This window comes from Colletotrichum jinshuiense, chromosome 3 (genome assembly GCF_051148585.1).
Source record: "Colletotrichum jinshuiense chromosome 3, complete sequence".
In the NCBI taxonomy this organism is placed as follows: domain Eukaryota; kingdom Fungi; phylum Ascomycota; class Sordariomycetes; order Glomerellales; family Glomerellaceae; genus Colletotrichum; species Colletotrichum jinshuiense.
In genome coordinates this window covers 3,796,099-3,822,138 of record NC_139310.1, presented here as the reverse complement: position 1 = coordinate 3,822,138, position 26,040 = coordinate 3,796,099, and the positions used below count along the sequence as shown (strand labels likewise).

General features: G+C 53.4%; 4 protein-coding genes across 4 annotated transcripts; 3 read left to right on the top strand and 1 right to left on the bottom strand.

Annotated features, from left to right (window-relative positions):
- Window positions 1–3,200: 3,200 nt before the first annotated feature.
- On the top strand, window positions 3,201–10,704 carry EsH8_III_001036 (uncharacterized protein; the record flags this gene model as incomplete). Its single annotated transcript, XM_083262761.1, has 11 exons — window positions 3,201–3,371; window positions 3,438–3,494; window positions 3,558–3,645; window positions 3,696–3,761; window positions 3,820–4,022; window positions 4,070–4,310; window positions 4,366–4,715; window positions 4,770–6,268; window positions 6,321–9,181; window positions 9,254–9,864; window positions 9,946–10,704. The coding sequence occupies 11 exons, from the start codon at window positions 3,201–3,203 to the stop codon at window positions 10,702–10,704; spliced, it is 6,906 nt and encodes a 2,301-aa protein (XP_083123248.1).
- A 2,035-nt stretch (window positions 10,705–12,739) lies between these two features.
- EsH8_III_001035 (SNF2 family N-terminal domain-containing protein) lies at window positions 12,740–17,221 on the top strand (the record flags this gene model as incomplete). Its single annotated transcript, XM_083262760.1, has 4 exons — window positions 12,740–13,076; window positions 13,881–14,172; window positions 14,305–15,085; window positions 15,137–17,221. 4 exons carry the CDS (start codon window positions 12,740–12,742, stop codon window positions 17,219–17,221), a joined length of 3,495 nt encoding a protein of 1,164 aa, XP_083123247.1.
- A 1,185-nt stretch (window positions 17,222–18,406) lies between these two features.
- Window positions 18,407–20,482, bottom strand: EsH8_III_001034 (subunit 17 of mediator complex-domain-containing protein; the record flags this gene model as incomplete). Its single annotated transcript, XM_083262759.1, has 3 exons — window positions 18,407–19,704; window positions 19,755–20,152; window positions 20,208–20,482. 3 exons carry the CDS (start codon window positions 20,480–20,482, stop codon window positions 18,407–18,409), a joined length of 1,971 nt encoding a protein of 656 aa, XP_083123246.1.
- Window positions 20,483–22,537: 2,055 nt separating this feature from the next.
- Window positions 22,538–24,998, top strand: EsH8_III_001033 (phosphofructokinase-domain-containing protein; the record flags this gene model as incomplete). The annotated part of the gene is made up of 3 exons (XM_083262758.1): window positions 22,538–23,251; window positions 23,305–23,769; window positions 23,826–24,998. 3 exons carry the CDS (start codon window positions 22,538–22,540, stop codon window positions 24,996–24,998), a joined length of 2,352 nt encoding a protein of 783 aa, XP_083123245.1.
- Between the last annotated feature and the right edge of the window lie 1,042 nt (window positions 24,999–26,040).

The following is a 26,040-nucleotide window of genomic DNA, read 5'->3' as shown; positions in this document are numbered from 1 at the left end:
AAGGGCACGTTGATGATTGTGCATCTTACCCAGCCGAGCTGGGAGTGGTGAATGTGTCAGTGCCAGTTCCTCAGCCATAAACGAGCTGCCGCAATGTGTCATGGACGGCCCCGCTGTTGTACGACCTGGAGACTTTTCAGCAGTTGAGGCCGTGCCATATTCGTAACTAAGCCACTCAGGTCAATTATGAAAGATAACGGAATTTATAGCAAGCGATTCTGTTTTACTCCGACTCTCTTGTGCCGGTTTAAACAGGGAATTGACTGGTTGTGTTCGGCTGATGCTACAATCCGACAGTATCACCTTGTGCACACTCGGCTTTCTTGGTCCAAGAGTAACAAAGCAGAAAAAAAACAGCAGCGAGGCGAACTACCTGCTGGATCTGTGTATATTTGACTGTCACTCCACCAGAAATGCACTGAGGCCCCCCACTTGGGACGTCGTGTTATCATATGCCTCGTGGTTTGAGTAGCAACAGTCATGTATTGGACAGGAGACAGGTACGCCTGGGCGCCCTCATCACTTATGACACCCCAACCGCTGAACCCCCATCCATCATCTTGAGAATTGACAGTAAAGAGAAACTGATCGAAATTTCCCTTCGGGTCGGAGATTGGCCCGTGCAGGGAGCCACACGGAACGCGAGCCGCGTACGACTTCGCAATGACCTTCCCCAACCGCTGCTGAAGCGCTAGACAGTACCAGTTTCGGTTGAAATTAGCCGTGGGGGAAGCCATGTAAGTTTGAAGCAGTCTGACCTGACGGGATGGTGTGTCGCACAGACTATAGGGGTTCGCCAGTCCTCATCTTGAGTTCTTTGGTGTCGTACGCTTCCCTGTGAAACGTGACCTAGGCTAATATGGTGGTCATCTTAGCCATTCGGCGTATGACATGTCCAGCTTAGACTGGGCTGTTATAAAAGGCCCCCCACAGAGTTTGAGCGTTCTGTCGATGGAAAGTCTTCTCCCATTACAGAGAATGCGTTTGATGTGCTTTATGGGTAAAGATGAGAGTGAAGGAAGGTTTTGGGCTGCGCGTGAAAGTTGACCGGACTAATGCTTACCCGACAAACCGACACACGGAGCCGGACTGGCTGCAGCGGACAGCAGTCAAACATCGGACCCTAAGTTATATATACCATGGAATTGCACTTTCGAATTTTCTTCATTCTGGCTTATTAGTTGATTTGATAATGATCTGCGGCACAAAAATCGGGGCGTACTCCGTACGTCTGCTATGTCGGCCGATTAAGAATCCGAGCTGAAGCAGTATAACCCTCGCCACATACCACATCAAAGGCTGTTTAATGCTCAGCTTTGTTCGTTCCCTTTGAAGAAAGCCTGCAGTTATTATGTCATGTCAGGGATTCCTGCATATATAAGCGTTATAAACTGACGCCAACGCTCAAAACTGCTCCTTGAAAGCAGCCCATCTTCCGGAAGTCGGCGTCATACCCCAAACCAATATCAACTTCTTTTCAGAGAGTTTGATGACGGGAACATGTTCAAAACTCCGTTGGATCGGACAGCAACACCAGTATGACCTCAATTTTGACCCCACACCTCCGGGACTCGGCAGTTACATCTGTGCTGTTGCGACGGCCAGCACCGCTGGATGTCCACTGGCAAACCGCCATACAAACAATGTTACCAACCTTGTTCGACACGTCGTAAGGATTACAACCCAACAAAAAGATCAGACATATACGGGAATCTACTCCATCGTGGTTTGTCAAGACTCCTTCCCACGTCGTATTCCCACCCAAGAGTCGATCATCCGATCTTTCTATTCCAAGTACTGCACGGTTTTCTCCTTACATACTCGGCCCGAGACTGTGGAACTGGCAATGGAGGCCTTCCCTCGGAATGGAAATTGCCACGAGGAGACGGGTTCTTGGGGTTTTTCCTGGTCACCGCTTCTTTTATTCCAGCCCAGAGGCCCATGTCATACTGTCAGACACCTCGTCGGACCCCGAACAAGACAGTATTGGCAGTCAAGAGTCGTGGCGAACCGTATACCGGAATCGTATTAGGTTCATACTGATTCGGAAGCCATTTTCTGGGCCTAAACATTACCATCGGATGTCGTACGGTCATTCGGTTCTTTGTTTCCAGAGGACATATTGAAGGTGTGTGTGCTTATGCAAAATATCGATCCTGCTTCCACTATTGCAATTTCGATGCATTTGAGTGGCGAGTGTTCTTCGTAGATTCTGTTTGAAATTTACACTTAGAAGACGGTACCAGGGATGTAGAACTTGCTTCGGCATCTGCATCTACCAGTCAAGCCCTGATTGCCAATGTACAACGCACCTCCTGTCGCCTTCACAGTGTGCTTATAGATCGAATGTTGACTGGCTAATTGCTATTACAAGTTTACTGCGCCTCATCCTTGTTCTATTTCGAGCATCAAATATTGTCCCTTCCGTTGTCAAAGCCACTTTTTGCGCTGTTCATCGGTTTGGTTGCAACAGAAAGTATCTTCAATCTGTCCAAGATTTCAAAGAGATACATACCCCTTAATGATAAATCTTTGACATTTCTTCGTGTCACGGAGCTATGTTCAACATATCTTCTTTGCAGGCACAGAGTGCCCGAGGAAGACCATCTCCGTTTACGAACTTCACAAGGCTAGCAACAATGAAGGGCCAGCCTGCATGGTGATTGATCTTCACACATGTGACAAGCATGTTCGGGACGAGGATCACATTTTCTCAAGCTCCAGCTGTTCGAGCCAACAGTTTAATACTAACTGACCAAAACGATGCTCTGTAGCTTTATGTTTGGTTCTCCCGCTCTGGCTCCCTCGCATGAATTAAAGAAGCGGGTACACTTGGCAGTTACGACAAGCATAGACACCAGTACGATATCATCGCCTTCTCCATCACCTTCGCCTCACGTCACTTCAGGTCATCAAGGTATCCCATCTATTTCAGAAGCAGGACTCCGTTTGGCAGGAAGGCCATATTCAGCCGGCTCCCGCCCCTTCAGAGATTTTCCTTTCGCTCTCTTCCGTCCCGTGCCTCGACTTCCTAGCACTCTTTTCTTCATCCCATACCCATCAACTTCATCCCTGGAGAGATAATCTTTCTTCTTCAGCATTCTCCTTATACAACCGAATTACTTACTTGTTGACACCTGCGGACGGTCAGTTGAAGTTGAGTTTGACTACACCATCAATACATCATCGAAGTTCACAAGATGGAGGACATTGCCATTGTTGGCATGGCTTGCCGCTTCCCTGGCAAGGCTACGTCGCCAGAGAAGCTGTGGGAGATGATGATTGATAAGAAATCGGCATGGTCTGAATTTCCAAAGGACCGTCTCAACATTGAAGGATACTATCATCCCAGTGGCGATCGTCAGGGCAGCGTACGCCTTCATCCCAATCGCCCCAATCAACCTGTAGTTCAAACCAACTGATCTTATGATCTTTAGATCTCGTTTAGGGGTGCTCACTTCCTCGAAGACGACGTCGCAGCGTTTGACGCATCGGTAAGCACTCAAAAGAATCACCCAGTAATTTCCTTGGGCATATCCTGACATATACTCCACCAGTTCTTCTCTGTCATGACCGAGGATGCTAAAGCCATTGACCCTCAACAGCGCTTTCTCTTGGAGGTGTCCTACGAGGCACTTGAGAATGGTAAGCAATATGGAGGCCTCTCGAAAATGTCTTGTCTTAACCCGAAGCAGCTGGTCTTCGTATGGAAGACCTCAAGGGCAGCCCGACAGCTGTCTATGTTGGATCTTTTGTAAAAGGTTTGTCTACTACTCGCTTCTTTCTTACCATGATAATATGTATTGCTGACTTCCCCAGATTACGAGCAGATCTGTCTTCGTGACATGGACTGGCAACCTCAGTATGCTGCAACGGGCACTGGAAACGCCATCCTGTCGAATCGCGTGTCCTACACGTACGACTTCAAGGGACCAAGCATGACGATCGACACAGGTTGCAGCGGAAGTCTCGTGGCAGTTCACCTGGCAGCGCAAGCTCTTCGGGCGGGTGACTGTTCGCTGGTATGTTTTCTTTCCGAAACTTTTCCTCCTTCATACTGACTTCCAAGGCTCTCGCCGCCGGCGCCGGCTTGATCCTGACACCCAACACCATGATGCCAATGACCGCACTCAATTTTCTCAGCCCGGATGGGAAGTGCTTCGCCTTCGACTCTCGTGCCAATGGCTATGGTCGTGGAGAGGGTATCGGGTTCGTCGTTCTCAAGAAGCTGTCGGATGCTGTCCGAGACAATGACACTATTCGAGCTGTCATTCGTGGCACGCATGTGAATCAAGATGGCTTGACCACAGGTAAGTGTGTTCGACATCAAGTAACCTTGTCCACCTGCGCTAAGGATTCAACAAGGCATTACTCTTCCCAGCAAGGAAGCTCAGGTGGCGAACATTCGTTCCCTGTATACAAAGCACAACATAGACATGCAGCGAACGGCTTTCGTCGAATGCCATGGTACTGGAACTCAAGCAGGCGATTTCAGAGAGTTGAAGGCCATCTCAGAAACCCTCGGCCATGGAAGAGAGATTGACAAGCCAGTGTTCGTCGGCTCGGTCAAGACGAACATCGGTCATCTGGAGGGGGCAGCTGGAGTCGCCGGGTTGATTAAAGGCGTACTTCTCACCGAAAAAGGCCAGATCCCTCCCAACATTAACTTCGAGAAGGGAAATCCCAACATTGACTTCAAGAATTGGAAGGTCAAAGTGAGTATTGAAAGCCCTGGTAATGCTGCATTTGTGAGCTGATGAGTCTGCTAGGTGCCGACGGAATTAACAAAGTGGCCACTTGAGGGCCTCCGGAGGATCAGCGTCAACTGCTTCGGCTTCGGAGGCACCAACGCGCATGCTGTAATCGACGACCCCGTGTCGTACCTTTCCGATCGTGGTATCTCAGCCAACCACAATTCTACTCTCGACGGCACCCAACTTCATCATGTGGATTGCGACTCTAAAAGCAACAAGCCCTTTTCAACTCCTCAGCTTTTTGTATTCTCCTCCAATGAACGCAATGGCGTTTCCCGCCTCATGGACTCACATCTGGCTCATATCGATGGCCTTGCAAGCTTCACTCAAAGTGATGCTGATAACTATGCGTACACCTTGGGTTGCCGTCGCTCTGTCATGGAGTGGAAAGGATTTGCTGTAGCAAGCTCCGCGACGGAATTGATTACGAAGCTGAAGGCGAGAGATGAAACCGGTTTCCTTCGATCGAGTCGCGAAAGCAAGTTGAAGCTCGCCTTTATCTTTTGCGGTCAGGGTGCACAATGGGCCCAAATGGGTCGCGAGCTCATGGTTTTCGACGCCTTTAGAGACAGTCTCAAGTCGGCGGCTAGCTTCCTCAAAACCATCGGAAGCGACTTTGATCTTGTCGAGGAAATAATGAGGACTAAGGGCGAGTCGCACATCCAAGACCCCCATATTTCTCAGCCGGCAACAACCGCAGTTCAGGTGGCACTTGTTGACCTGCTGCGCTGCTTCAACATTACCCCCAGCAGCGTCGTTGGGCATTCGTCAGGAGAGATCGCAGCGGCGTACGCTTCTACCGCCATCACCTGTGAGGGAGCTTGGGCGCTTGCATACCATCGTGGTCAGAGCGCTTCACTTCTCAAAAGCCTCGCTCCTCATCTCAAGGGTGCAATGTGCGCTGTCAGAATGAGTTGCTCCGAAGCACAGCAGTATCTGGAAAACCGAGGAGAGCACAGCGACCTTCAGATTGCATGCATCAACAGTCCAAACTCAGTAACGATCTCCGGCAGCCGTAAGGATGTTTTGTGGATGCGAGACGAGCTCAAACCCCGTCGGATTCTTTGCAAAGTTCTGGATGTTGACGTTGCGTATCACTCAAGGCATATGAAAGTGATCGAGGAAAGCTATAAAGACTGCATCCGGTCAATTATTCCGAAGGACACAACCGAGAACATCCAGTTCTTTTCATCTGTTTGGGGAGACGTTCTTCCGCGAAATCTCCTAGGGCCTTCTTACTGGGCCGAAAATTTGGTTTCCCCTGTGCAGTTCGTTCCCGCTATCAAAGCCATGATGAATTCCAGTAATCGGCCAGACATTCTGGTTGAACTGAGTCCACACGCAACTTTGGAGTCGGCATTGGCGGAGATTATTTCTGAACACAGTCCCGGCCTCCAGACAAAGTATGTGCCGCTCATTCGACGCGGCAAGGATTCCGCAGTCACGACTCTCCAGGCCATTGGAGATATCTGGTCCCGAGGACATCCCGTCGAGATGCTCCAGATCGTTTCCAAGTAAGAAGACTCATTTTAATGTTCTCAGAATCTAACTGACTATTTTCCCCAGGGGTGCCCATGCACAAGCCTACAAGACGCTTGTCAATCTGCCATCTTACCCCTGGAATCACTCCAAGACTTATTGGCACGAATCTCATACCTGCACCGAGCATCGGTTCAGAAATTTTGGCCGTCAGGATTTGATCGGAGCTCCTTCACCGGATGCTACCACGTTCGAGCCCCGCTGGAGAGGGTTTTTTCGCATTTCCGAGAACCCCTGGATTCAAGATCACCGAGTACAGAAGACCATCTTATATCCAGCGGCAGGCATGGTGACCATGGCTCTTGAGGCTGCGAGCCAGTTGTCTGAGGGAATGGCAGATATTTCGGGCTTCCATCTGACGAATCTGCAAATTGAGAGAGCGATGATCATTCCTTCCACAGCCTATGGCCTCGAGTACTCGCTCAACTTGAAGCAAGTCTCCGGAAAGTCAGAGGCTGCCCCCAAGTGGGAGTTTGCAATCTACTCGAAGCAAGAGGATGGTCCTTGGATCCGACATGCTGACGGATGCATCGAGATTCGGCGGACTGGAGCATCCCCAGCGCCCACACGCGGATACAGAGAAAAATACTTGGAGATACAAGGACTCTGCGACAAAACACTCCCGCCTCGACAGCTTTATGAAACATTGGATGTTGTTGGTCTCAACTATGGCCCCTGCTTCCAGAATGTCACTTCCATTGCGACCCACCGCAACTCGTGCATCAGCAGAGTTCGCATTTCCGATACCAAGTCCAAAATGCCGGCTAACTTCGAATACCCACACATTATCCACCCCGCTACCCTCGATGCGATGTTCCAGACACTCTTCGCCATTGAAAGCAAGCCCATGGTTCCGTCATTGATAGAAAGCATATTTGTCTCCTCGAACATCCCCCACGACATTGGTCACGAGTTCACTGGCTTTGCCACGGCTGAGAGATATGGCATCTGCGACGCAACGGGGTCCATTGTCATGGTTTCAGACACAAGCAATTGGGAGGCACCATCTGTCGTGGTAGATGGCCTTCGTTTTACTGCTCTTTCGAGCCCATCGATTGAAGATGGTGGATTCATTCCAAACCATCGCAACTTATGCTCTGAAATTGTGTGGAAGGAGGATTACGCCACAAGTACCGTCAAGGACTTTACCCAGATGCTCTCTTTGATGGCTCACAAATACCCATCTCTTTCTGTGCTTCAATGCGGCGGTAACGAGAATCTGGCTCAACATATTCTGGAGACGCTCTCGGAAGGCGGCGTCCCCCGTTTGTCGCGTTACACATTTACTGACACACAAACCCTGTCTGCTGTTAAGAAGACATATGAAAAGTTGCTAGTAGCAAATCTTTTGGAGCAGCGCGACTGGCAAGATAGCAAGGTGCACCTTGCTCGATATAACCTCATTATCACAGCCAAGGATTCCGGCATCGACCAAATGGATGCGAATCAACTACTGCTGCCTCAAGGCCTTCTGCTCAAAGAGATTTCGCCGCCATTAGCTCCTGGAAGCACGGAATCATCGTCTGAGCCTCACAGAATATCAAAGAAGCCCCCCTTATCCTGCGACCTAGAATCCCAGCAATTCGAGGCGCACCTCTTTGTCGACAAGCTGGACCGAGTTACTGAAACTGAAGTTCTTATCATTCTACCTGAAACAGTCAACTCAGCCATGGAAGACTTTGTTAAGTCTCTTACTGAAACTTTCTCGAATAGAGGTCTCGGGGTGAGCACTGGTACGCTGAATGAGACCGTACCCGATGGCAAGGCCTGCGTCTGTCTCCTTGAACTCTGCGACAGCTTCGTATATAACTGGACGGAGAAACAGTTCCGTGAATTCCACCACCTGCAGAACACAGCCAAGAGCCTCTTGTGGATTACTCGCGCTGCAAATCGACGCCCGGTCAATGCACGGAATGCCCCAATCATTGCACTCGCCCGAACCATTCTGTCCGAAGACCCACAGAAGACTATTGTTACACTTGACTTGGACGAGAACACTTCCATTGCCTCAGCTACTCTCCCGAAGATTGTGGGATCTGTTGTGGAGTCAATGCTTGCCGGATTCGACGAGGCCGAGTTCGCGGAGGAAGGAGGCAAGCTCTACATCCCGAGACTGATGCCCCTGAAGGAGTTGAACATGATGATTGAGAGCGAGTCGCACGTTGAGATTGCCTCGCAGCCGATATTCGACTATTCCTCAGCCAAGAATGAATATGAAATGGTCTTGGCCAAGCCAGGAATAACGAACGAGAGCTTCCACTTCGTCGAGAATCCACTTACACATAAGCTGGGCCCTCACGAGGTCGAAGTCCAGACGCTTAGCGCCGCATTGCAACTCGGGGATCTCCAGACTGCATCGGGAAGAACCTCTGACGACAAACTTGGCCTCGACATTTTGGGCATAGTGAAAAACGTTGGTGACAAAGTGACGGATTTCCGTTATGGCGACCAAGTTCTGGCCATCACCCCCGGCGCTTTCAAGACTGTCCATCGAATTCACCAGGGCTTCGTCAAGCACGCGCCGCCTCCTATCGACTGCTGCCAGTACATGCCCAGTGCTTTGATCTCCGCATACTATGCACTATGCACTGTCGGTCGTCTGTCACGGAAAAAGAGGGTGCTCATCCACGCCGGCGCGAGCTCTTATGGCCAGGCAGCAATCCGTATAGCGATTTTCCTTGGCGCTGAAGTTTTTGTGACGGTTTTGGGCGACAGATCTCATACACAGCGAGCCACCCTACTCCACAACTACCACCTTCCCGAGGACCATATTCTCGACGCAAATGAGGACTCCTTCATTGCTATCATCCTCAGGTCCGGAAAGGTTGACGTCCTTTATAATCCCACCCAGGAACACACCGTTGCCAATTTCAAGTGTGTTAAAGCATGTGAGTCGATGTTTCTGCACGGGGGAAACCCCCCCCCCCAACAGAACATTGCACAGAGCTAACTCTCAATAGCCGGATGCGTTGTTCAACTTGCAGACAAGATGGGAGGGGCCATCAATGTGCCTGTCACCTCTACTACATTCATCAAGCTCAACCTTGCTATGCTTGTGGAGGAAGACCCCGAGTTCGTCAAGAATTTGTTCAGCCAGGTAGACAACTTCGCCTTCGAGTACCTGCGAAAGAGCTCGCACCTCCAGTGCCACCCAATCCACCTATTTCCCATGTCGAATTTCGAGGGCGCTTTCAAGCAGATCGAGAAGGACCCCTATCACGGCGTTGTAACCATGACGGCAAACCGATATACCTGCGTGCCTGTGGCCAGAAAGGTTCGAACCAAGCCACTCACCGCCGCCATTGAACCCGACGGTACCTACATCCTCGCTGGAGGGCTCGGAGGCTTAGGAAGAAGCATCGCGAAGCTGCTAACCGATAATGGAGCCAAGAAGCTGGTGTTTCTGTCACGGTCTGGCGGCAGTCACGATGCCCACACCTTCCTCAAGAACCTTCAAGGGGTGGATGCTAAAGTTATCACGGTGGATATCACGGACCGGAAAGCGCTACAAGGGCTGTTGCCTAGCCTGGGCAAAGTCTCCGGCGTTATTCAGTGTGCCGCTGTCATCAAGGTAAGATTCAGGCTTTTACAACACTCCCTTCGCCCCCTTTTCTATTTGTAGTCAGCTGGGTTGGTACTAATAAAGACATAGGACGCCCTATTTGAGAAGATGACGCACAACGACTGGGCTGCCGCCTTCGCGCCCAAGGCATTTGGTGCCGCCAACCTCGCCGACGTCTTCGGCCCCGGCCCCGGCCCCGGCCCGACCGCCGCCGCCCGGGCCGCCCCCTGGTTCCTTTTTTTGTCAAGCGCATCCGGAATAATTGGGAACCGGGGACAGGCCAACTACGCCGCTGCCAACGCCGTCCAAGACGCTCTGGCCCGAAACCTGCCCCGCGCCGTCTCCCTCGACCTTGGCCCCGTCCTTGAGGCGGGAATGCTGGTCGGGGACGAGGAAACCCTGGGGAAACTCCGAGGTGCCGGTTTCTACGGAATCCGGCACAAGGACTTCCTGGAGATGGTTTCACGCGCCATTACCGGCGAGATCGTCTCCGGCGTCCCCACGCCGCCCCAGATCGTCTCGGGTATTGGCACTGGTGGCCTAATCCGCCAGAACAACCCTGGTGACCCTTTCTGGTCGCGGTCGGCGATGTATTCGTATATGAATACCGTCGACATGCCGATTACAGCGCCAGGAGGCGGCGAGTCTATCGGAGGGCCAGGGGAGGCAGACGTCAAGAGTATACTTGCCAAGTGCTCCGGGGTGGAGGCAGCCGCGGCTATCATCTGTGCCGGCCTGGTGCAGTTGCTGGCTAAGGCGATGACGCTCCTCCCGGAAGAGATCGATCCGGAGCGGGCGCCCAGTGCGTACGGCGTCGATTCCCTTGTCGCTGTCGGCGTTCGGAACTAGATCTTCCGTAACGCCGAGGGAGTCGACGTCTCCGTCTTCGAAATCCTCGGGGAGACGTCTGTCCGCGGCTTGGCTGGTATCGTTGCCAACAAAGGAAAGTGGTGAGGGGGGCGAAGGCCCGAAACTGGCAAGAAGGAGCGTGATCAAACCAGAAAGGAAGAAAATGTTTTGAGAAACAAGGCACGAAATGGAAGACGGGAGATGGAGGTTGCGCGTGTTTCGCTGCTTGTAGCTAATGTTGATTGATGGGGTTCTATAATTTGTGTCTTTACCAATGTCATTATGCCGCCGCTGTAGTGATGAAGATATCGGCCAAGTTGTTTCGTTAGGGAACCGTGAGGCAAATAAAGACGATGTAGGATTCCAAGGTTAATCCACGTCTTATAACGAAGCCATGTTTTTCTTGGTGATCTGTTTCCCACTAGCATGATTTCAAGATCCCATAGCTTTCCAACCCAACAAGCGTGAGATGGATGTGTGGAAAAAGAACGGATAAGCAAGCAATTTCAGGTGACATAGCTTCACGTTTTACGAATTGAAAGGAGAAGAGTTCGGTGATGACCGGATATGCAGCTGGCAGTCCATGGATGTAAGCCGGAGCAATGGCTAGGAGATTTCCAGAAAATATCGAGTTGAATGGGAGGTACGAGAAATCAGCCAGAGGAACTGGCATTCTAAAACGGTCAAAACTGTTACACAGTTGGAAATGTATGGGTTGGGATGCCTGATCTGTGCAGCCCGCGTTGGGGCGGCTTATCAGCGCGTTCGTGCCGAGCATTTCTCGGTCTGGAGGCAAGTGACATGAGGCTCATGTCTAGCGTTTGGAAGCGGGAAAGGTAGCCGAGTGTGCCTAGGCAGGCGAATCAATTGTGATTCATCAGAAAGGAAGAAAAATGAAGGCCTGTGGCACCCAGTCAAGAGACGCGGATGCGGCCTGGAGCTGACTGCAGGCAACCGAGTTGCCAAGCCATTTTTTTCGGTGCTACTAATACTACCGGTGAGAGGAAATGGAGGCTCAGCTTCAGACTCGGACTTAGATGCCATGTGTGCTCGAAGACATACTATGTATGGCTGACTCCCTTGAATGGGTTGAAGCGAGGTAGGGGAATCCCGACGAGGTGAAATCTGACCATGCCAAAACGTGTGGAATGAAACCATGACCAGCGTTGATTGGCAGCCTTGTTTTCATCATTATTTTTATGGAGCTCATTGAGACAATGTGCAGTAAGGGATGGGAAAGGCAGAACACATTGGATGCCAACGACGTTTATTTGATGGATTTCTTTGAATGTTCGGAAGTGCTCAAGGACCACATGCAGCCTCACTCTGTCTGGAAGGACTGCATGTACCCCGGACTAAGTGCGCCTGGACCTGGTACCTTCTCCAAGTACCCATGCAGGCAGGCAGCCACATGGGCGTGGGGCCACCGTAGATTTTCAGGCAGTTGCCACAGTACCTGAAAGTCATGACGGCTAGCCCATTAACGCGTCGCGCTTTTCTACCTCAGCTCGGCATGACATCAAATAAAGTGCAGGGAAGCTGCGATAAGATAAGCAAAGCACCTCACCACAGTCTGCAACAGCACGCCTCTCTCTGTCTACCTCAACGGTACTGTCGACACCGGCCGCATGGGCGATAATGCAGAACGTCTCTATTTGCCAAAACCACTCGTTCACCAGACCCAGCCTTTTGACGAAGCTTCTGGCGACAGCAACCCCCTGCCGCTCGATTCTGCTGGAGCCCTCCTTCCTTTAATCCGACCCTTTCGTCGCTCTTTCAGTCTTTGCCTCCCTCTTTTCCGTCCCCTCTCGTCTGCAGCCCGGCCGGCTGCGAATTTCTGCATCGGTGCTTGACTTGACCAGCCAGCTCCCAACCATATCCGACAGCCTGCAGCACGACACCAACTCACCAACAGATGTCGCAGCACTGCGCCACCAACCATTTGATCCCGACGCCTGCAGGTTGCCTCATTTGAAGAGAGACGGCTCACTCCCAACCGCCGCTCGCGCAGCGCCGCCATTGCGCGACCACAAAGATGGCAGACAGCCCACCCAGCACTCTCCGCAACCGCGATGCTCTCCGCGCACTCACTGAAGAGCTACTCGAACTGGAGAGCGACCGGGACCTGAAGCAAGCCATCGCCGAATCTTTCGAGACCGCTCCCGGAAACCCGCAATCCTACTCCGACTCCAGAAACGACGCCCTACGAGACTACGAATCCACGAATAAAAGAGTCGAGGAGAAGAAGCTTCAGAAGCAGCGTCTGGAGGAGCGAATCCGCGCAGAGAGATACTCCCGACGCAACCCGACCGGGAACTCTGCATCACACGAGGACATGAACATGTGGCAAGCGCGAGAGATTTGGGGACCAGGTACGTGTTTGTTCTGTCTTACTGCCATCATTTCTACCCCTCAAACCCATTCACACTTCGTCCCGAATTCGTCTTCAGAGCTGTCCAAGGCAGCCAGCGGGGTACACGGCACCCAGGAATCCGCCATGCAATGGGCATGGCTATAAGACTGGGTTTCTACTTGGGGGTGTCTGCCCCGTTTCAATGTCTTGTCTCATATTCCTGAGCAACACATGACTGGGGTGGGACTTTTCAACTGTAAAGGCCCGCATGGCCCACGCCTGTGAAGCCGTACCTTCTGAAATATTCTCCTTGCCTTGGTGCCTGGCTTCTGGCAGACTGAATAAAACCAGCGGCAGTGTGGTTCTTGTTCTTTTCGGCCTCATGGTGGCAGTTGCCGGTATGGGCGGCTGGTTAAGGCTGTTCCTCGTCCATCTTGCCTCGTTCTTGCACTGCCTGCCTACCTTTCTTCCTCCTGCCTTCCTCTCTAGGTAGTTGGGACTTCTAGCTGGATCAAGCTTCCTCTCCCTACATCCTTTTAACAGACCTGCTTCTTCCCTTTCACTCTTACTTACATCTCAGCCTTTCTCCCCAAACTTGGCCTGGTCTTTTTATCTTGATATCAACTTCACTCAGACACTTTCTTCATCTCATCCCCCATCATCACAGAATTTCATTCGTCGATTCAAACAGCCATCTCTCTTCATTTCAGACCATGTGCTAGCTGTGTTGCGCCTCCCACATCTATCCGCTGCCCGATCAAAAGTTCACCTCAGCAGGGCCCAGATATCATCTCGTTTATGATTGGGAACTAACATCTTCTAGCTGTGGTTCCGTATAGGACTCCGGCAGGTCCTAGCACAACACACACTCAAGGAGGCCCTAGGACTTCTTACGCCATGGGCAATTCAAACTTGGGCCATCTTAGCACGTCCTCCATCATGAACACCGGCCACCGATCACAGGCTTTCGATGGCAGCGAGTCCGGTAGGACCACTCCGTTCAACAACAAGAGGTCCTATGGCGCTGCCTCAGGACCCCTTGGCTTATCCAGCCCCGGCCGAAGCAAGTCCCAGCGTACCGACGATGTGTCGGCTGATGTCATCGACCTTACTGGGTAAGTACATCATTCCCGGAAGCGGCCCTCAAGTCATGAAACAACCCACCTATGTGTTGTGGTCTGGAATAGTCTGGTTGTGGAAGGTTGTGCTGCTGCTATTGCTGGGCTAAAAGCTAACAAACTTCACAGGGACGATGATGATATCAGCACATCGATCTCGCGCTCGAGGCAGAGAGAAGCGCAGGCACGAGGCGAGAGGGCTGCTTCATTGGCGCGCGCTCGCTCCAACTACCCTCCATCTGCACCCTACGGCGCCAGGTCCAGCTCGATCGTGCCTCAGCCGGGCGCCAATGGCTTGCATGCCTTTGGATACCCCAACGGCCTCTCCGCTCCGAACTCCATCTTCCAAGTACATTCTAGTGCAAGCTCCCCTTCAAGATCAAGCATGACTCCGGCTCCCGGTGTAGACTTCATTCCGCGAATGCCTGGATCATTCGTTTCAGACGACAACCCTTTTGGAACGTCATTTATGCCTGCCAGCCGGATGTTCAACTCCAGTGGTTACCATCCTGCCAATCAATATTCTCTCAGCACCGCCGACGTTATCAACAGATCTAACGGCTATAATTTCATGGATCTCACCGACGGATCTGGAAACCCGTTGGATGCACGTGTTTTGTCTATCATGCAGGACATTAACGATGATCCTCGCAAGTCCAGAGAAGAAGTTGAAGCGCTCTTGCGTAATGTGCACGCAGGCGTGGAGATCCCAGAGGAAGATCGCGAGGGAACGCCCGACGCCATGAGATATCCTCTCTATGCCCATCAAAGAGTGGCCTTGACCTGGATGAAACGCCAGGAGCAAGGCACCAATAAGGGGGGCGTTCTAGCCGATGACATGGGACTGGGAAAGACGATTTCCGTTCTGTCACTGTTGGTGTCGCATAAATCAAACTCGCTTACACGAAAGGTGAGCCTTCATTCTTTGGAATCGTTCTCGCATGTTAACAAGTCTTGACAGACGACTCTGATTGTGGCTCCTCTGTCTCTAATTCGGCAGTGGGAAGACGAGGTCAAGAAGAAGCTCAAGACAAACCATGCTCTCAAAGTGTACATTTACCACAATACGCAGAAGAGCAGTGCACAGGAGCTGATGAAGTACGATGTCGTTTTGACAACGTATGGAACCCTCGTATCCGACAGGAAGAAGTGGGTGAATTGGGTGAAAAACCAGGATGGACGTCAGATGAACTCAAAGACCGATCCGATCCTGGCCAACTCGGTCTCCCTCTTCCATCCGGACTACTCAATGTTCTATCGCGTGGTTCTTGACGAGAGTCAACAGATCAAGAATCACAAATCACAAGCAGCGATAGCGGCCTCTTACTTACAAAGCCAGTACCGCTGGTGTCTCTCTGGAACTCCAATGATGAACGGTGTCGACGAGCTCTACTCGCTCTACCGGTTCCTCAAGATTAAGCCGTACAACGACTGGGCTAAGTTCCGTGGCGCGTTTGGTGTACTCTTCGGCAAGCGAGGCGACCCCAAAGCACAGGCGATGAGAAATCTGCAGGTTCTTCTTAAGGCGACATTGTTGCGTCGCACAAAAACCTCGCAGATTGACGGCAAGCCCATATTGCAGCTGCCCGAAAAGACCGAAGAAGTCGTGTACGCAATCTTGGACGAGGACGAGCGCAAGTTCTACAGTGATTTGGAGACCAAGTCGCAGGTTCAGATCAATAAGTACCTCCGGAAGGGCACCCTCGGAAAGCACTACTCCCATGTGCTGGTTTTGCTTCTCCGCCTGCGCCAGACCTGCTGCCACCCGCATCTGCTCTTGGAGGCGGACGACGCAATCCCTGAAGTTGACGAGGGAATGTTGGACCGGGTCAGGACTCTATCCGCAGCGGTCATTCTCCGTCTTACCGAGAAGTCTCGCGCTCTCGAAAACGCCGGCGCTATCGACGAAGGCTTCGAGTGCCCCATCTGCTACGACATTATGCCCGATCCAACCATTCCTCTTCCTTGCGGTCACGAACTCTGCGCCGGATGTCTCAAGCAGCACACTGACAATGCCAGGCGCGAAAACATTAGAAATGGGGAAGACGAAGGTCAAGTCAAGTGTGCAGTTTGCAGAGGCCCGTTGGATCCCACAAACATTATCACCTACTCGGCGTTCAAGAAGGTTCATATGCCCGAGGAGGCTAGCAGAAGCTCTGACGATGAAGAGTCCGATGGCTCCGTATGGAGCAGTGATGATGGCGACATTTCTGAAGACGATGAAGTCGACGAAGAAGAGGCCGATAAGCAAGGCAACCTCAAAGGCTTCGTTGTCCCTGACAATTACGCTAACATTAGTGATGATGAGGACGAATCGCCAGCCACTCCGCAACCAAAGCCCAAGGCAAACAAGAAGAAGAAGGGAAAGAAGAAGATGAAGGCCGTTTCCCCGAGCAAGGAATCCAAGAAGAGGCTAAAGAAGATCAAGGGATCGATGCTGCAGTCTCTTCGCAAAGATGCCAAGAAGAACGCTGCTGCTTGGAGGGATTACACCAAGTACCTGAGCCACCACTGGCTTACTTCGTCTAAGACCAGGGCTTGTATGGAGCTTCTCCGACAGATCCAGGAATCGGGCGAGAAAACCATTGTCTTTTCTCAGTGGACCATGCTTCTAGATCTTTTGGAGGTGGCGATTAAGAAGGAAGGTCTCAACATCAAGCACTGTCGCTACACGGGAGAGATGTCCATGTCGCAGCGAGACGACACTGCCTTCAACTTCTCAACGGACCCGGACATGAAGGTCATGATGGTGTCGCTACGCGCCGGAAACGCCGGCCTCAACCTTGTCGCAGCTTCGCGCGTCGTCATCATGGACCCTTTCTGGAACCCGTACATTGAAATGCAAGCCGTCGACAGAGCTTACCGCATCGGACAACAGAAGCCTGTGAAGGTGTATCGCATCTTGACACAAGAGACGGTGGAGGATCGAATCGTCCAGCTGCAAGAGAAGAAGAGGGCTACGGTCGATGCCGCCTTGGACGAGCGCGAGGGCGCCAAACTAGCTGGCCTCAGCTTGACAGAGCTCCGGTTCCTATTCAACCTTTGAGATGGATTTATATCCTGTTTTACTCGATTTCAACACCCTGGCAGACCTTTGTTCACCAAGGTATTCGACTCACCATGATTTATGACAAACCTTGGCTTGGTCGAGAATGCATCGTTTTCCGTCCTCTAGGTACCAAATATTAGCCTGAGGAAGTAGAATGGACCATGTCTTAGGGGATGGTATTGGGGGATATCACGACCTGCCCATGACTTGCTCACGACTTGCTTTTTTTCTTTCATTTGCATTGCTAGATGGACCGGAAACATGGGAAGTGGTAACGCACAAATACAGGTATACAGGAGACGCGCTTCGCAGCCGCATACAGGAAGGATGGTTCGGGGTATTCCAATGTGGGCCCATTCTTGTCGATTCCCTTCCTCTTTTCTTCTTGCTCATCAAAAAACTCATGGAGGCGTCTCGAGGTTCAGGTTTAGGACAATAGTGCACCCTTTCGGCGGCATGCGAGACTCTTTTACAGGACCGTGGTACTGGCTAGATCCGATAGAGATCAACCAATTTACAGATAGTTAAACCGACTTTTTTGCAGGTGACCCGGTGGAAAACAGAATGATAGAAAAGGCACCAAGCTCACGCAGAGAGTGTTCCTCACAGGGAAGGCCAAAATAAGGTCCTACGCGCATTGCGATGGTCTTGCCCGATGGTAACATTTGAGGTACGTGGATCATCCATATGGAGGGCGAGATGCAATAAAGAGCCTCGCAAAAGAGCCAAGAATGTGTCTCGCATTAAGCATCGCGTTAACGTTTGATGCCGCTAGAAATTTATTTTCTTAGTATTACGGCGACGGGGTGGTTGGCTCGCGGTGCCAGAGGGGCACCGGAAAGCCGACTGATATCTAATCCAGCACGCCTCTTCTCGTGCTGTACAGGGCCTCCCAAGACCTCTGGCGAATCCTACGGCAATGGCGCTGTACTATAAAAGGGGTAGCTTGGCAAAAAGGCGTGTCCCTCCACCTTCCTGCCCCAGTGTGGAAAGGTAGTTCCACACGAGATTAATTCGAGACCCAAGTTCATCATCAGAGACATAAGATGGCGTATGAGGACTTATAACCTCCCGGAGCCGGGGTGGGGTCTTCCACCCCCCGGGCAAGACGCTGGTTAGTTAGGACAGCTGCGGAAGCACCCAAAGCTCGGAGACAAACCGACGCCATTCTGCGGTAGTCTCCTAGACCTCCTTGGACTCGACAACTGCTGCGACGATGTCGCTGATGCGTATTTGGGGTGGTGTCGTATCAAGGTCGCCGACGGCCGGCCAGGCCCAACGCTTAATGAGCGACTTGTCTCCGGCGCGCCAGGCGGCGCCGACTTGGAGTGCCGGACGGTCTTCGGGACCATTGATTACGTCGAAGCGGATTTCCCGGTTCTCCGTATCGATGTCGCGTATGGCGGTGCCGCGAACGGATTTCACCCATTCCAGGCGGGTAGGTTCTGGAGCTTGTGAGGGGGGGGCGGGAATGAGCGACATGGAGAAGTCGGTAAGGGCATGGACTGCAGCGTTGGTGAGGTAGAGTTGGACCGAGGAGTAGTCCGGGTAAGGATCTCGGGAGGGTGGGTAGGAGACCTGCAGTGCGTTGGGGGCCGGCTCCGGGTTCGAAGGCTCGGCGGGGTTGGGTAGGAGTTGGACTTGGAATTGGGTCGTTGTCAAAGGGAGGAGGAAGGTGCGGCCGCGGATCTGGAGACGGGATGCCGGGGTCAAGACCAGCTCGACTTGGAAGTCGACCGGTGACGTGAGCATATTGGTAAGTGCTTGCGACGCATTGGGGCGATTGGAGGCGCCGCCGGAGGTGTTCCGCAGGTCGGCGGTTGGAAAAGGCGGCGTGCTCAGGGTGAATGAGGCGGCATCGACGCCGGCACGGCGTAAGATGCGGGTGAGATCGCCAGCGAAGCGGGTGACCTGCTCGATTGAGCGGTCGTGCAGTATCTTGGCGATGATGGGTCTGAGTAGATGATATTGGTTCTGTGTCTGGTGTCGGCGCTGATGAGGCGGCGTTGGCCGCAGGCGTTGAAGCTCATTAAGACGATGGGCATGGCTGAGAAGGATATGGAGGCCGAGATGGGTCGCCTCAGCAAGCACGTTGTCGGGCGATGCGGTCACTGCGGTAGCGCTATCCTCGAGCGTCTCGAGCTCGAGTGTCAGGCTTGGTGCTGAAATGGGGTTGAAGGTGATGGCAGAGTTGTTTGCGCGGACTCCGTAGGAGGCGAGAGAATGTGCTTCACGGTGCAGCTCATGCCAGAGCTCCTGCGCAAAGATGGTGTTCCGGGCTTCAAGGACACGATCTTGCAGAAGAGCCGAATCCGGAACAGAAGCTCCTATGGCAAGTCGGCCGCTCGGCTCGCCTGCCCTGCTCACGGTGATGGCAAGACGCTGAGAGCCGGAGCCGACTCTGCCGTGCTCAAGAAGTGCTTTGCCGTCGTCCCCGCGCCGCAAGGGCGCAATACTACTATTCCTGAACTCGGGCGATGCTGCAATGGTCAGCCATGTTCTATGCATGCAAAAGGGATGCAACGCCTACCTTCTGTAAATCCAAATCTCACGCCGAGGGTATGTCGCTCTGCCGGCAACCTGCACATAGACCACCCGGCCTGATGCACTGCCAAAACCTCGTCCCAGTATTTCGCTTCGCGTTCTACCTCTTTGCTTAAGTGAGTTGCCGCCTTATCGGCCGACTCCTTCGTCTTGTCGATATCAATCAAAGCCCAGCCCAATGATACGTCACGGTTGTCCTTGGCGCGCTCCGCGTCCCTTTGCTTCTGCTCCTCATTGTCCTCGCGCTTTGCAATGGCAAGAGTACCGATGCCGGTCCAGTCTCGTAACGCTTGGGAGAGGGTGACGCCTGCCTGCGCGGGGCTTTCTTTCGAGAGTAGTAGCGAGATGAAGTCGAGGGTCATGAGTGCGGCATTATGTGCGACACTAATATCCAAGTTTTAGTAACCAGCCCAAATAGAGGGCTCACTGGACGACTAACTCGATATTCCTCAGTACTTCCATCCGCGCGGCACCAGCATCTGGTGGATCTTCGTCGTCGTCGTTTCCCTCGGTCATTGCTGCATCTTCTTCCTTGGCTTCGACGGCGCCATCCTGTCGGTTCTCGACCTCCTCCTTCAGACTCTCCTCGGTGACGTTTCGGAAGCCGCGCTCTGCTTGTACGCGGGCGATGAACTCGCCGAGGCTCTTGGGTTTGCGACCGCCTGTCGGGACAGGGTGGAGAGAGGAGAAGGGCATGGAGCTGCCCGACGCCATGGTGGGCAGAGGTTCGGTCGCGCGCTCGGCTCACGAATGATGGATTCTCGTAAATATTCGGCCGTCGAAGTATTAAAATCGGAGGACGCAAAGCGGCTGCATGCTGTGAGGTGGAGTTTGCGTCGCAGAACGTAGTAAGGCTGCCGGGCGAGGCTGGAGTGAATGAGAGAAACAGCTACGGATTGGCTAGCTCGACCGAGAGGGCCTCAGCTCCACCACACATCTGGCCAATCACCGAGCGGATACTCTCGGTCAAGCATCAGACCACACCGAGGGCCACCGAAACACCACTACCATACGACCCCAATGACTACTACAAAAGCCTACTTGGCATCCATGGAAGCTCTTTGGGTGTGCAATATAGCAGTGAAAACTGCGTTGCATGGTGCTTCAGTTCCTCAGGGGACCGGAACCGACGAATAGCCCAGTACTGTCTCCAGCGGTGACGTCGGCACGGGGTGCCGAATAAAAACATGGCGGAGACGCCATATGAGACGTCTAAATTTGACAGGAATTGCTTCCAAAGATGTCGTGATATATGGTCGCACTACGTTCAAGAAGGTGAGACGTCGGACGACTTGTCACTCGATGCAGAGATTCTGGTCTGGCTGCCGTCGCTGTCACCTCGGAGGGATATCCCTGCACGCATCCCTGTGGGAGGCTGGTCCACCACCGTCTCTCACGAATCTATATAGCTTATTCGCTAGTAGTACGGAGAGAACCATGCGGACGGTTCGGATGGATGCTTGGGCAGTCTGAAGCGCCATCCCCTAGACTGGGGCATATAGTCTTGGGTGAGGGCTGGAAAGATAAGCGCACATGAAGATAAAGAGATGTGGTGGTGTTCAAAGTCAGATCTGTACCATTGTTGTCAAGTCATCATGCCGATAGAAAGGGTTAGGCCGAAAGTGTTAGTCAACAAGACGTGGATAATCCGTCGACATGTCCCGGAGCCGCGCTCACCAAAAAGCTACGGCATGCGGTTAGCCAGCATTGATACAACCCTGGCATCGCGCGTCGGCCAGCCCCGCACTGGAGCTTGGTGGAGGGGCAGTCGAGGTTGGTACGAGTCTGGACCTGGCATCCATGGTGGGTTGAGGTGGAAGTAGCCCAGAATAAGCCCGAGATGGGAGAACGACACAACCTTGTTAGTGGTTAAACCCCTCACCGGCGACCGGAGTAAGAGCGAGAGAAAAACCACTTGAGTCGCAAAAATATTTCCCTCACCAATGAGTGTGACTCGAAATGGTTTGACATATTGGCGCATCTCCAGCGGCGTCCGGCCTCTTGTCCAACAAATGAGCGATTAAAACAGCTTTCTTGGGGATCCTTCTGCAACATTCTCCCAGCTGAAGACCTCCCACCGTAACCGGGCTGTCCAGTAAAACAATTGCTCGTGCCAGATTCAGCAGCTTGAGAGGTTTCCATAGGCTGCCTGTGAAGACAGCCCTGTCCTGTGACGACGCTCTGCGGCCTCTGCGGCTTCTGCTGGGCTTGGCCGGAGCTCCCCCGCGCCACGATAAGCGATAAGAGCTCCTCAACCCACACGTCACTGGCTCTCTGTTGGCTGTTGGGAGGGGAGAGGCGCCGCCCATTTCCCTGGCTGCTGTTTTTTTTTTTTTTCGAGGTGCGGTGCTGGGAGTGGTAATTACACCCCGCCATAAAACACGGGCGCGCTATAATTATCTGGGACGCCTTTTTCTGCGTGCCCCTCGCCCTCCCGAGCCCCAGCCCGGCCAAGTGTGTCTCGCAGCTTCCCTTCGTCCTCCGCCGTTCCAAGTCCAAGCTTCCAAGCACTTGGCGCTGCCTCGACTTGCCTGAGGGTTCATGATCTTTGCTCTCCCTCCTCCACCCATCTCCCTGGTTTCCCGCACAACCGGTTGACTCGTATGATTATCCCTTGAACATATTGCGGCCATCCTCGTAGAATAATCCCTCCCTCCTACAGCCAGACGGCTAACCCTCACTTGTAAAGGCTCTCCGTCGCCTTTCCCCCTAACCACTCCGAAACCCCGAAAGCCCTCGAGTATCACCACCTCGCTCTCCGTCGCAATCATGGCCGCCAAGAAGAAGATTGCCATTATGACCTCGGGAGGCGACTCCCCAGGCATGAACGGCGTTGTGCGCGCTGTCGTCCGAACGGCACTTCACATGGGATGCGACCCCTACTGCGTCTACGATGGATATGAGGGCCTGGTGCAAGGCGGCGACCAAATCCGCAAGGCAGCATGGGGCGATGTGCGCAACTACCTCGGACAAGGCGGCACCTTGATTGGAACCCGCCGTTGCATGGCCTTCTACGAACGGCCCGGCCGAGTGACCGCTGCAAAGAACATGATCCTCCACGGCATCGATGCCTTGATCATCTGCGGTGGTGATGGCTCCCTGACGGGTGCCGACAAGTTCCGTGCCGAGTGGCCCTCCTTGATCGAGGAGCTCGTCACATCGGGCCAGCTCAAGAAGGAGCAGGTCGAGCCCTACAAGCACCTCAACATTGTCGGTTTAGTTGGATCCATCGACAACGACATGTCCGGCACCGATGCCACCATTGGATGCTACTCGGCCCTCGAGCGTATCTGCGAAATGGTAGACTACATTGAAGCCACGGCCTCTTCTCACTCAAGAGCCTTCGTCATTGAAGTCATGGGTCGCCACTGCGGCTGGCTGGCCCTCATGGCCGGCGTTGCGACGGGTGCCGATTTCATCTTCATCCCTGAGAAGCCTAGGGAGGAGAACTGGGAGGAGGAGATGTGCGATATTGTGAAGAGGGTAAGGAGACGGACCCCTCTGCTCCTTTTATTCCAACCACTAACATGTCCTAGCACCGAAGCTTTGGAAAGCGCAAGACTATCGTCATCATCGCCGAGGGTGCACACGACAGCAACGGCAAGAAGATCAGCTCTGAGATGGTCAAGGACCTGCTCGCGGACAAGGACGGACTCGCTTTGGATACCCGTATCACAACGCTTGGCCACGTCCAACGAGGAGGTACCGCGGTGGCATACGACAGAATGCTGGCTACACTGCAAGGTGTTGAGGCCGTTAAGGCCGTCCTTGAAGCTACCCCTGAGACCGAGACTTGCTTCATCGCTATTACAGAGAACCAGATCATCCGCAGGCCCCTCATGCAGGCTGTCAAGGACACCAAGGAGGTCGCAAAGGCGGTTGACGAGAAGAACTTTGAGAAGGCAATGTCTCTCCGCGACACTGAGTTCGCCGAGATGTTCAGCTCTTACATGATGACTACGAACGTGAGGGTGGACGACAACCATCTGCCCCAGAAGGAGGTCGGCATTTTCCCAATTCAGTCCCGCAGAAGGAGTGCGCACTAACAAATTCACAGAGAATGAAGATTGGATTCATCAATGTCGGCGCCCCTGCTGGTGGCATGAACGCCGCGGTTCGCGCGGGTGTCGCATACTGCCTCTCGCGCGGCCACGAGCCCGTCGCCATCCACAACGGTTTTGCTGGCTTTGCCAGACACCACGGCGACAAGCCCGTTGGTGCGGTGCGACCTTTTGACTGGCTTGAAGTTGACAGCTGGGCCAGCAAGGGAGGATCTGAGATCGGCACCAACCGAGAGCTCCCGGCGGAGTCCGGCATGGAGCTTATCGCCAACCTCATCGAGAAGTACGATTTTGATGGTCTGTTCCTGATTGGTGGCTTCGAGGCCTACCACGCCGTTTCGCAATTGCGCAAGGCGAGATCGCTGTACCCCTCTCTGTGCATCCCCATGGTCCTTCTGCCGGCCACCATTTCCAACAACGTTCCCGGATCAGAGTACTCGCTCGGCTCCGACACGTGCTTGAACGAGCTCGTCCAGTACTGCGACAAGATCAAGCAGTCGGCTTCGGCCACTCGCCGGCGTGTGTTCGTCGTCGAGACCCAGGGCGGAAAGTCCGGCTACATCGCGACGCTGGCCGGCCTCAGTGTGGGCGCTAGTGCTGTGTACACACCAGAGGAGGGTATGGACCTCGAGATGCTGGCTGCTGACGTTCGCCATCTCCGCGAAATCTTTGCCAAGGACAAGGGCCAGTCGTCGTCTGGTCGCCTGATTCTGATCAACGAAAAGGCCGACGATGTGTTCAACGCCAAGCTCATCGCGGACATCATCCGCAAGGAAGCGCGGGGCAGATTCGAATCTCGCGACAGCATTCCCGGGCACGTTCAGCAGGGTGGTGTCCCCTCGCCCATGGACAGATGCCGTGCCGTCAGACTGGCCATCAAGTGCATGCAGCACCTGGAGGAGTTCCGGCCCAAGTCGCATAACAGGTGCAAGAAGGACCCCATGAGCGCCTCCGTCATTGGTATCAAGGGTGCCAGTGTCACTTTCACGCCCATCATGGACCTGGAGGACCACGAGACGGACTGGAAGAACCGCCGGCCCAAGAACGTCCACTGGTCGCATATGAGCGAGGTGGTCAACATGCTCTCCGGCAGACCCTCCCACAACAAGCCGGAGGAGAGCCTCACCGGCCTGAAAGCGAAGGACGTCAAGAGAGGCCTTGATGACTAAGATACATATGAGGGAGGCGAGCAAGCGTGGGGGGGTTAATGAAGGGGGGGAAAAATCACGAAAGAGGACTGGGTGCTACTTGATTAAGCAGGGGATGGGCGCGTCGGGGTTTGGCTTTGATTACCTAGGGAACTTGATCAATGAATACAATTTTTCTTATCAGACGAAACTCGCAGCTGCCGGCAACCTGGTTTACATGCCTCTGTACCACCTACACGGTTTGCATGGTTCACGGGTCCCCATGAGCGAGATGGGACGTCTTTTTAAGATCCCTGGGACAGAGAGCCGTCCTGGCTTAGCTTCATACACAAACCTTGGCACAAGACCTCGAAGGCCAACCCAGCCCGCCAGTCCGTTCTGGGACGGCATCTCCGCCCCTTGAGCTGCCGCCCGGTGCAGGCAGGTGCCGTCGTGGTTCCAACCAGGCGGTCGCTCGGGTTGTCCGTCGATTCGTTCGTTACACCAGCAGCCCGGTCGTCGAATCTAACCCGTCCTAGAAGGAGCAGACGGCTCATCCGCACACTCCTGACCCCGGTTTCTGGGAGAAGAAAAAAGAAAAAGGGCCACGAAGTGCCCCTTCCCCCTTCCCCCTCCCCATGCACCATGCACCATGCCCATAGCCTCCCGCGGGCGGTCCAGTAGATTGGTGGAATCGGGCCCCATGCCCAAAGGTCTCAATTCCCCAAAGTTCCGAATCCCGGCCCCCCCTCTCTTCTCCCTCTTCCCCGAGGAATCCCAAGTTTCTGAACGGTGGAGAGAGGGCGAGAGAGGCCTACTGCCATTTTCACGATAGCCTAACGCACCTCTCCCTTGCTTAACCCGTCTTGCCCCCTCATCCCCATGGAGAAGCTGTTGTTGGGATAGATCGGCGAGGGGGCGATCCATGCTTGAGGCCCGCTCCCAAAGCAATCCGAACCACCCAATGGTGTAAAGGGAAGGACAAACGAGACAAAGCAAAAGAACGACAGACAGAGAGAGAGAATCTTGCTGCACTCGCACATAAACAAGACATGGAAACGAACCACTTGGCGGCGGCGCGGTT